General features: G+C 41.1%; 1 protein-coding gene across 1 annotated transcript; it reads left to right on the plus strand.

Moving 5' to 3' along the window:
- Nucleotides 1–834: 834 nt before the first annotated feature.
- On the plus strand, nt 835–9213 carry LOC129697368 (4-galactosyl-N-acetylglucosaminide 3-alpha-L-fucosyltransferase 9-like). Its single transcript, XM_055635841.1, has one exon. The coding sequence runs from the start codon at nt 1258–1260 to the stop codon at nt 2332–2334; it is 1077 nt and encodes a 358-aa protein (XP_055491816.1). The 5' UTR covers nt 835–1257; the 3' UTR covers nt 2335–9213.
- Nucleotides 9214–12163: the final 2950 nt, after the last annotated feature.

Here is a 12163-nt window from a genome sequence, read left to right on the forward strand (position 1 = left end):
CTGACCTCCCTCCCCGGCAATCTGTGCTTCACTTCAAACAATTTGCTATGTCTGGCTGGCTCCTGGGTCACGATGCCATAACCATATAACCATATAACAATTACAGCACGGAAACAGGCCATCTCGACCCTTCTAGTCCGTGCCGAACACATAATCTCCCCTAGTCCCATATACCTGCGTTCAGACCATAACCCTCCATTCCCTTCCCATCCATATAACTATCCAATTTATTTTTCAATGATAAAAACGAACCTGCCTCCACCACCTTCACTGGAAGCTCATTCCACACAGCTACCACTCTCTGAGTAAAGAAGTTCCCCCTCATGTCACCCCTAAACTTCAGTCCCTTAATTCTCATGTCATGTCCCCTTGTTTGAATCTTCCCTACTCTCAGTGGGAAAAGCTTTTCCACGTCAACTCTGTCTATCCCTCTCATCATTTTAAAAACCTCTATCAAGTACCCCCTTAACCTTCTGCGCTCCAAAGAATAAAGCCCTAACTTGTTCAACCTTTCTCTGTAACTTAGTTGCTGAAACCCAGGCAACATTCTAGTAAATCTCCTCTGTACTCTCTCTATTTTGTTGACATCCTTCCTATAATTAGGCGACCAAAACTGTACACCATACTCCAGAATTGGCCTCACCAATGCCTTGTACAATTTTAACATTACATCCCAACTTCTATACTCATATACGTGACTCAGTGGCCTCATCCTGCTCAGAATTGGTATATTTCACATATTCATATCTCATGATCGGCAGAAAAGATTTGAATTTGAATTTGAGCTTGCAACGAAATCCATGATCCAACTCCTTCATGATGATTTTGTTGCATTCATCAGTCTCATCCAATTCCTAATGTTGAGAATGTCTGGGTATATCCTTTGTCATTGAGTAAGGAATTAAATAGTAATAATGATTTTATGTTGAAATTGCATTTCAATTGTTGATGAAAATTGTAATGAACTTGAAACAGTTTAGTTTTCGGAATGAGGTTTATAAACTTTCCAAAATGTTTCGAGGAGTGGGTTGACGGGGAGGTGAATGTGGAAACACTAGAATTAGGAGCAGTGTATTAATTTTGTATTTATTTTTGGATATATTTGAGACATTTTTTATATCACCTGGGCAAATACCCATCAGTTGAACAAAAGGAGCTTCAGGCAATTATCCAGCTAATTATGCAATTTAAGTAAAATGAAGGACCATATGCCTTGAAACCTAATGGTCTTCATTTTTTTCTTTTACAGGACACATTATGACTTCATCCAATAAAGGAATTTTACACACCTTGTTAATTTCCATCATCATCTTGGGCTGCCTTTTAACTTTGTTGTTGCTCTATGTTAAGCCCTCAAACAGTTGGATTTATGCTCCGATGGAATCGGCCACCTCAGTTCTACGCATGAGGAACATCTTTGCTTCACGGAAAGAAGACAATAAAACCATTGTGCTCATTTGGCTGTGGCCTTTTGGTCAGACATTTGAGCTCAATTCATGTGAATCTGAGTTTAATATCCGTGATTGTCGTTTGACTGTGGATAAAAACTTGTACAATAAATCTCACGCGGTCCTTATCCATCACAGGGATATCAGTGGGGACATGTCCAATCTGCCCACAGAGCCTCGACCTGTTTTTCAGAAATGGGTTTGGATGAATCTGGAGTCACCTACTCACACCCCAAAAAAGGCGGAACTTGACCGACTTTTCAATTTGACCTTGACATATAGAAGGGACTCAGATATCTCTGTGCCTTATGGATCACTAACAATTAATAGAGTTCCATCAGCCTTTGAATTGCCAAGTAAAAACAGCCTAGTGTGTTGGGTCGTAAGCAACTGGAACTCTGACCACGCCAGGGTGAAATATTACAATGAACTTTACAAATATGTTGAAATAAACACATATGGTCAAGCCTTTGGAGAATATCTGAGCAATAACGAATTGATCCCAACAATATCTAGATGTAAGTTTTATCTTTCCTTTGAGAATTCAATACATAAAGATTACATAACTGAAAAGCTCTACAATGCTCTGCTTGCCGGTAGTGTTCCTGTGGTCCTGGGTCCATCCAGAGAAAACTATGAAAATTACATTCCAGCCAATTCTTTTATTCACGTGGATGATTTTCTCTCACCCAAAGAGCTTGCTGATTACCTTCACATGTTGGATGGTAATGAAAATTTGTACATGAGCTACTTCAAATGGAGAAAATTCTATAAAGTGAGAATGACTCATTTCTGGGATGAGCATGCATGCTCCGTTTGTGGAAATATTCGGCAACATAAAGAATATAAATCCCTCTCCAGTTTGGAGAAATGGTTTTGGGATTGAACTGAAGTATGTAAATAGTGTCAATCACAAACAGCATTGATTATATTCAATTGGCTTTGATCTACAAAAGAAGATATTTCAGATTAATTCGCTAATTTAACAAAATAATTGATTTTATTCTAGTACTCAACAATTCAAAGTGAATCGATGGATTGGTCCTGGTCAAATTTCCAACGATAACTGAGTTCCAGCAGAGAAATAAATATTTAAGATAATGCAAATGCTCAGCCTAAAAGGAAACAAAGTTTGTGTTTCAGGTTAAAAAAAAACTTTGTCCAATCTGCTGAAGAAAGAAAGCACATTTGTTTGAAGTTTCTGAGAGAGTGGGGAAGGAATGTACCGAATAAAGGGATAAGTTGATCATTTTGGCCAAGGGATGTTATTGAGATCATCGGATTGATGGATGAATAGGGATAATCAGAGAGAAATGTTAGAGTTACCTGTGAAAGAGTTAGAAAGTGGGATAAAACAAAGAAGGTAAAAGCTAATATGCACAGGCCTCTGCAATATGCTGTGCATATTAGGCTGTGCTAATGCTGAAAGAAAAGGAATCAGTATGGTAAATCAAATGCAATAGAGAAAACAAGGTTGAGGGTGGAATGCAGGGGAGAGATGGGGTCAGAGGAAAGCTAATGGGGAGAATGATATGGAACAGTTTTGGTATTCTGGAGCTGTTAAAGATTTTAATTTTTGACATCTGAAGGGATGGAAAATAATTGTCGCTTGCAGCATCAAATGTGGCAATATGGTACTACAGCCCACAGCATGAGATAGGGTGAACAAGTATAATTGCAGAGAGAGGTCAAGAGCAAACAGGTATTGAGGTGTAGCATGACAAAAGGATCTCAGGATGCAGTGATCGTGAGCATAATTGTGAACCAGGGTGGATCCAAATTGGGAATAATGGAAATTCATCTGGAATAGTTAAAAGATGGTGTAGGACTGGTGGCTTTCCAAAGGAAAGATATGGTGCCATGAAAGTGAGGTTTGGTCAACACCTAATCAAAGACAAGAAGGAAATTGAAACCACTGACAATGAACAAACAAGATGGATGACAATCCAGTTGGAGAACGGGGAAGAACTTCTTCAAGCTTGGCAGTACAGGAAGAGAAGTGGCAGCAAATCCAACTGTAAATGAGAATCAGTTCTTCTGACTTCCATTAGGTTGTTGTGATTATTTGACATATAACAAGCAATCTTAAAGACCAGTCTCTGTGGCCTCTAACAGCAATGTTATTGCATGGCTTGACCAGAGATAGAACTCAACTATCAGTTGCAAATTTACAAAACAATATGTATTCATGGTGGACATGTTGGACCGAACTATTTTACAATTGGCCAGTACAAAGGTATCAAATTTGTCGAGGAAGGAACTGCAGATGCTGCTTTAAAGCGAAGATAGAGACGAAAAAAAGCTGGAGTAACTCAGCGGGTCAGACAGCATCTCTGGTGAAAAGGAATTATTTCCGGTTGAGACCCTTCTTCATCCCTTCTGATGGAAACAGGGCTGAGGAGATATTAGAGTGGAGTGAAAGGCTCCCAATTTGGCCAAGTGGAGTTCTATAATATGCAAGTTGGGCTATGTTGACATTGTGGGAGCAAAGAAGCACATTTTAGGTGCCCAGGAATAGTGACTACTATGCCTGGAGAAACGTGCCACAAAGAGTTTCCACAATCAGTAGATACAAACAAACAACCTTAATTTGTGGAAAGGTTCCAAAGGAACAGAAATTTAAATCATGGTTATCAGGATCACAGGGATGAGTTTGGCTCAGATATATTCCCTGAAGTACTTGCTATGCTGTCCTGAGCAGCAACTCCTGCCAACCAAGCTCAATCACAAGGCATCAATCAATCCTCTCTGCTGCAACTCCCAGCAGCCCTGTCACTTACATTGTAGTTTAAAGTCATGGGCAATGAAACAAATGGCACCTTCTGATCTTAGCATTTCTATTACTGTAAGTTCCTTACTTTATGATGGTCAACTATTTTCTGAGAAGCTGTTGTTTGATTGTTGATATCGATTATTAATTCATTAACTAATTGATTGAACTATATTTCATCACTCTGCTGAATCCAAAGTTGGTCATTAATTTTAATATCTAATTGCCATGATTAGGTTGATTACATATAAGCTGCTGAATTAATGTAAGATGACAAAATACTTTTTATTGGAAAACACTCTGCTCTGTTCGAAGCGACCTGTCGACTCGAACTATCCAGTTGGACAATCTGAAGCACGTGTTGTCATGTTGCATGTCCCTCTGAGCACCAGTTCCATGTCGGTGCACAAAATCACGAGAGGAATAGCTCGGGTAGATTGTCTCTTGCCAAGAGTGGGGGAATCGAGGGCCAGAGGACAGAGGTTTAAGGTGAGGGTGGAATTATTTTATTGGAACCTGAGGGGTAAGGTTTTCACACAAAGAGTGGTGTGTGCATTGAGCGAGCTGCTGGAGGAGGTAGTTAAAGCAGGGACTATTGCAACGTATTAGAAACATTTAGACAGGTACATGGATAGGACAAATTTAGAGGGATATGGTCCAAACTTTAGAGGGATATGGTGGGACTAGTGTCGATAGGACATGTTGGCCGGTGTGGGCAAGTTGGGCCGAAGGGCCTGTTTTCACACTATATCACTCTATGAGCTCAGAGGCACCCAGAGCATCCTTACAAACATTTTTGCAGTTTTGAAACCTAACCTTTTGCCATGTAATCAGATTCTACATGTAACTACATCTTTACCACTGTCACGATTCCTCTCTAACATCGGACTGCTTGCCTCAATGCACACCGTGAATGAGCTACAAACCATACTTAAAATAGACAATAGACAATAGGTGCAGGAGTAGGCCATTCGGCCCTTTGAGCCAGCACCTATCACATTCAATGTGATCATGGCTGATCATCCCCAATCAACTGAAACCATCTTCAGCCTACATGTAGCCCCGTTTATTCAGAGCATCTCTTTCCATTGCCTCCAGTCTCAACATATTTAGATTACTTATATTTGAATTTAACTCCTTACACCATCTCATCCAACATCTATAACCTTCTGGAATGCTGCACCCACCTTCCTAATTTTCTAGATATGTGACAATTTCCCCCAGTTCCAATGCTCCATCTTCGGTGGCCAGCTATAAACCTCAACTCTCTGCAATTCCTTTCATAGCCCCAACTTCCCTGACTTTGCAAATCTCACCTCTCTTTGTTTCACATCTTCATCTCATAATTTTTATTCTTTCCTATCCTTCTTTGAAAGACCCTGAGCAGTTTAATTTACACATAAATACTCATATGTGTTTCTGTCTTACAGTTGGGGCTTAAAACTATGTTCTGTCCTAATCAAATGTCTTTATTTTTCTCAGTCTAGAGATAGAGTCTATTCAGCATTTGTGCCAATTGGTCAATCATTTGGTTTGTTAGGGAATCTATTGCAAATGACATGAAAAGTCACTCTCGGGTGAGTATTTATGGATTGCATAATGCCTTTACATTTCAAGTACTGGGTCAGTTCAAACATGTGCTAAGTGTTTTATATAATTAAAAGATAGTATTGAATTGCTCTGGGTTCTGCTAGACAAAGTGGTCCTTAATCACATCATCTGTTCAGCTTCTTTTGATAATTTATTTCAAAAATACCTATGGTTTTGTTGGTTAACTTTAATGTATTTATTTATTTATTTGAAACCATTACCTGAATACATTCCACTTTTGAAATACTCTGTGAATCACAAGCTTGGTGGATATTTTCCAGCCAGCAGAATTGTTGTTAATTTCATCAGTGTATTTATTTAATAGAAACAGAAAATAGTGAGCTGTTCAGCAGCATCTGCAAAGCAAGAAACATGGTTGGTCTTACATTGAAAATGAGAGAGAAAAGCTTACACCTAATGGACTTTTATGTTGACACAAAGAACTGTAGATGCTGGTTTACCAAAAGTAAAAATCACAAAGTGCTGGAGTAACTCAGTCTGAAGAAGGCACCTGATCCAAAATGTCACCTATCCATGTTCTCCAGAGATGCTGCCTGGCCCACTGAGTTACTCCAGTGATTTTTTATGTTGCCAGTTTCACACATTTTCTACTCTTTTCAATAGATCTATTCTTTTAACATCAAGGACATTTTAAGTAAAAAGGTGTGTAGGGGTTTCGTTTCCCTTTGCTCCACTTCGGGCCCAACTGCCCGAGTTATTCTCTCCCTTGTCGGAGGGTCAAACGGCCACCACTCCACTCGAGCGGTTTCCAAGAGAGAGAATACAACAAAAGGGATTCCCCTAGGTTCTAGACCTCGGAATTATGGTGGGATATGATAAAAGGTTGAATTCACCAGAGTGTGCTGATGAGAGAAAACAGAAACCAAGATGGACTCAAAGCAAGTCTAAAATTTATAGGCTTTATTAAACAATGAGAAATCGAATCTCACCAACACTACATAATACGTGGCTAAACTTATGCTTTAAACTAAGACTATGGACGGAAAACTATCGGGCACGTCGTAAAACTTACTTTACACAATTTTACCCCCCTTTTCCCTTTCGTCTCTCAACTATCCTATTTCGGGAACTTCACCAGGTCACCGGGATACTTACAGTTGGGCTCACGAGCTGTCCAGCAGAGCAGAAAAGAAAGCGAGTTCTGGCTTGACTCATGCTTTTATACCTGAGCTTCATTTGAAACCCCCAGGTGGTCCTCTGGATGAAAGGGTTCTTTTGATGATTCCCAGTTTCGATTTGGCATGAACAATAGGCTTCCGATGATAAGGAGTTTGCCGATGTCATGATCCCTCAGCCTGATCGTTATCCCATCGCCTACATGGGCTCCCATTGTCCTGATGGATGGGTCATCCACGATGGTGATTGTGCTTGCTGCTGGCCTGTTTACCACCGTCTGCTGAGGCTTGGTACCTTCCTTTGTGTTTCCAAGATAATCTTGTTATCTCCGTCTCAGCCTTTCCTGCCCACACCATTCGCACAGTTGTGTGATGCCCAAATCCACAGGCCAGACAGGTTTGAAACTTGAAACTGATTTTTTCTGTGGATTGGGGGTTTTTCCATTGCAGCCAGCAAATCTGTCTTTTTAAACTTAAATGTGAATAATATAAATATAAATAATTTAAATTTTCTGAAGAATGGGTTGAGGCAGACATAATTGACCAACACAAAAATTGCAGCATGATGCAATTTGCTTATTTGTTTACAATCACATTTTGCACTTAACAGCTAATATAATGAATCCATACCTAACATGGCTCTTAGTTATGCAGACGTATAGTATATTTTTAATATTGTACTGGGATGGTAAGCAGAGGTAGTGGAGGGCTCTGAATCAAGTTCCTGATATAGAAGAATTAATAGTCACAGACACATGCAGCACAAAAACAGGCATTCTGGGTCAACTAGTCCATGCTAGTCCATTTAGTCCCATTTACTCGTATTAGACCATATCCCTCTAAATATTGCTATCCATGTACCTATCCAACTAGCTTCTAAATGCTACCTCATTCCATTTAAGCACCACCCTCTGTGTGAAAAGATTTCCTCTCAGGTGGCTAATAAATCTTTCCTCTCTCACCTTAAACCAATGTCCTCTAGTTCTTGATTCCCCAAATCTGGGAAAAGACTGTGCAATCACCCAATTTAAGCACCTCTAGATTTAATATACCACTAAAACATCAGCCCTCAGTCTCTTACATTGCAAATAATACTCGGATCTGTTTAAAATAGATTGGCAAGGGGCAGGATCGGATGCAGGTATGAGGCAGGTGAGAGGCTGGAAGAGGCTGTGAAAGCAAGTTTAATGGACAGGATAGGCAGAGGCACAGCAGAGTGAGGAAGGACTGTAGGATTGAATTGCATTTATTTCAATACGAGAGGCCTGATAGGTAAGGCAGGTAAAATCAGGGCCTGGACAGGTATGAGCAGCTGGGACATTGAAACTGTTACAGAAACCTGGCTAAGAAAGGGGCAGGACTACCAGCTCAATGTTCCAAGGTACAGGTGCTCCAGGCAGGATGGAGGCGGGATATTGCTTTACTGATTAAGGAGAATATTGTGACAGTGGTCTGAGATTACATTACTGATGGATTATCCAGTGAGGCTATGTGGATGGAGCTGAGAAATAAAAAGGCAATGATCACCTTGAAGGGAGCGTACTACAGGCCCCCAAACTGTCAACAGAAATGAGAAGACAAATATGCCAGGAGATTGACATTTTGCAGGCTAATCATGTAATCACTAATCCCGTATCATGTATCTATACACTGTAAATGAATCGATTGCAATCATGTATTGTTTTTCTGCTGACTGGTTAGCGCACAACAAAAGCTTCACTATACCTCAGTATAGGTAACAATAAACAAAACTGAACTGATACTGAAATTGAAACTAATAGGGCTATCATAAGAGGATTTTAACTTTCACAATTTAGAGTGGGACTGGCATAGTGTCAAGGGCTTAGACAGGGTGGAATTTATCAACTGTGTTCAAGAAAGTTTCCTCAGGCAATATGTAGAGGGCCTGACAATGGAGAGGGCATAGCTTACTCTTCTCCTAGGAAATTGGGAAAGGTAAGTAACTGAAGTATCAGTGGGCATGCCTTTCAGGACCAGTAGCCACAGTTCTAATAGCTTTAAAATAATTATGGGTAAAGACAGGGTGGGTCCACAAGTTAAAATTCTGAATCAGGGCTAACATTGATGGCATTAGGCAGGAACTTGCAAAAGCTGATTGAAATAGGATGCGGGCAAAGGGACATCCAGAAAGTGGGATTTTGCTTTTAAAAGTTTAATGATGATAGTTTAGTGCATGCATATTCCTGATAAACTGAAGGGCCAGGCAGATGGGAATACAAAAGCTTGGATGATGAGAGAATTTAAGTTCTGGTCAGGAAAAATGATACATGTACCAGGTATGGTCAGCTGGGATCAAGTGTATTCCTGCAGGAGGTTTGGGAATGGAGGAGCATCCATAAGAAGGAAACCATGCGGGCAAAAGTGGAGCAGGAGATAGCTCTGGCAGATAATATTATAGTATAGTATAGTATAGTATATCTTTATTGTCATTTTCCTAAGTACTCACATACCCAGAGGAAACAAAAAAACGTTGCTCAACCAGTGTCCATTCAGTGTGCAGTAAAAAATAAATAGAAATAAAAATACATTTATCATGAACAAATTAAACACTCTACTCTCTACTAAACATCAACAGGCGTTCCGATCGGCAGCGGCACGACAATGGCTCTGCTGCAGTGTGTCCAGGTTGATGGTGCGCGATACTTTGGCAGGGGGGCAAAGTCTGTTTATCAGTCTTATAGCCTGCAGGAAGAAGCTGAGGAGCATCCTGCTGGTTTTGCAGCTAATGCTCCTGTACCTCTTCCCAGATGGCAGGATGGAGAATATGTGATGCGATGGGTGGTAGGGGTCTTTGATGATGGAGATGGCTCTGCTGATACATCTCTTCCTGTATATGTCCAGCAGGAAAGGGAGTGGAGCACCATTAATCCTGCTGGCGGTCTTCACAATCCTGTCTAGTTGGTGCCGTTCGTACACCTTGCAGCTCCCGAACCAGGAAGTGATGCCGTAGGTTAATGTGCTCTCGATTGTCCCCCTATAAAAAGTTCGTAGGTTTGTAGTGAGGAGACCTGCTTTACGTAGTCTTCGGAGAGGGTGTAGTCGCTGCTGGGCTCTCTTGACCAGTGCTGTGGTGTTGGTCGTGGACGTCAGGTCATCTGACAGGTGTAGTCCTAGGAACTTCACGGTGCTGACCCTTTCCACATCAGCTCCATCGATGTGCGGAGGTGTATGGTGTTGTTTTCCCGCCCTCCTGAAGACAACCACCATCTCCTTAGTTTTTCCCACGTTGAGAATGAGGTTGTGGGATTTGTACCATCCTGTGAGCAGCTCCACCTCCATCCTGTACGCCGACTCATCATTGTCACTGATGAGACCCACCACTGTTGTGTCATCAGATTAAGAAAAATCCAAATAGTCCACTGTTGTGTCATCATATTAAGAAAAATCCAAATAGATTTTATTAATACATTAAGGTAAAGAGGGTAACTAGAGAGAGAATAGTGCCCCTCAGAAACCAAAGCTGTCTTCTCCATATGGTGACACAGAAGTTGAGCAGGGACAACAACCAAGCATTTCTCCTCCATCTACCATAGAGAAAGACATAAAGGTGAACTATGGACAGTTAAAGGGGTGTCCTGAAGGCATCCATATTGCAGTCAAAGAAATGCTAGTTGTTCTAACGTGTATGAAGGTAGATAGAGCTCCTAGGCCTGATCAGATATATCTGGCGACACTGTATGAAGCTTGAGAAGAAACTGCAGATCGTAATTAGGAATCATCATTCCTAATGACGAGGTGTTGGAATACTGGAGGGTGACTAACATCATGTCTCTATTTAAGAAGGGGCTGCAAGGAAAAGCCTGGGAACTATAGGCCAGTGAGCCTAACATCTCAGAGGGAGAAGATAAATATGCATTTGGCTTTGCAGGGGCTGATTAGGTATAGTCAGCATGGTATTATATATGGTTGTGCCTTTCGACTGATTTTTTAAAAAGAAATAACCAAAAAGATTGACGAGTGTAAATGTTGTCCATATGGACTTCAGCAAGGCCTTTGATAAGATTCCACATGATAGGCTCCTCATAAAGGTTAGATTGCATGCATTCCAGGGAGAGGAAGCCAACTGGATGGAGAATTGGCTTTGAGGTCACCCTGCTATAGGAAGGAAGTCATGAAGCTAGAAATAGTGCAGAGAAGATTTATGATGATTCTGACAGGGGCTGAGCAATAAGGTGAGATTGGGCAGATAAGGACCATTCCTCGGAGCGCAAGAGGCTGAGAGGTGATCTTATGGAGGTGTATAGAATGATGAGGGGAAGAGATACGGTGAGTTCTCAGAGTCTTATACTCAGAGTAGGGGAATCAAGAATCAGATGACATAGGTTGAAGATGAGAGGGGAAGATTTAATGCACAGCGTGTAGTGGCTATTTGGAACAAGCTGCCAGAAGAGGTGGTTGAAGCAGGTACTATAGCAATATTTAAAAGTCATTTGGACAGGCACTTAGATAGGAATGGTTTAGAGGGTATGGGCCAAATGCAGGCAGGTCTAGCATAGATGAAGCATGGAGTCCTACAACACAGAATCCGGTCCTATGGCCGAACGTGCACATGCAAACCAAGATGTCCTATCTACACTGGTCTCACCTGCCTGCATTTGGCTCCAATTCATCTTAACCTTTATACATGATCTTGCCAGCATCTTGTGCAGCTGCAACATGATGTCCCACCTACTGTACTCATCACACTGACTGATGAGGGCAAACATGCCAAATGCCTTCTTCATCATGCTGTCTATCCGCATAACCACTTTCATGGCATTATGTACTTCTATCCCTAGATCTCTCTGTTCCGCAACACCCTTTCCTCCGAGCTGTGTCTTCCTTCATACTGTGTAAGTCATGACTAGGTTTGTCTTACCAAAATGCAATACCTTAAATATCTGTATTAAACTTACCAACTCAACCACTATCTGTAGTAAACTTCTTCCCAAGTTAATGCATTACAGTGTGCACAATAGAGTCTGCTTTACAATGGAGCTTCCAAATGCAGATTGCACATTTTGCAGAACACTCTGTCCACAAGGTTGATCATGAACTTTAATCATCATGCACTTTAATTTTCCTGCTGAAATATTTCTTCAGCATCCTGCCCAATGAAAGCTTGAGGGACTTCATCTTCTCTCAGGGCACGTTGCAACAATATCAGTCAACCCCAGATTGTCATCTCTCACAGATGTGGCTATACCTCTCTGTTTCAT

Source organism: Leucoraja erinacea, chromosome 5, assembly GCF_028641065.1.
Source record: "Leucoraja erinacea ecotype New England chromosome 5, Leri_hhj_1, whole genome shotgun sequence".
Lineage (NCBI taxonomy): Eukaryota > Metazoa > Chordata > Chondrichthyes > Rajiformes > Rajidae > Leucoraja > Leucoraja erinaceus.

Excerpts from the sequence above, each read along its gene's own strand:
- LOC129697368 (XM_055635841.1), top strand. The coding sequence starts at position 1,258 with ATGACTTCATCCAATAAAGGAATTTTACACACCTTGTTAATTTCCATC.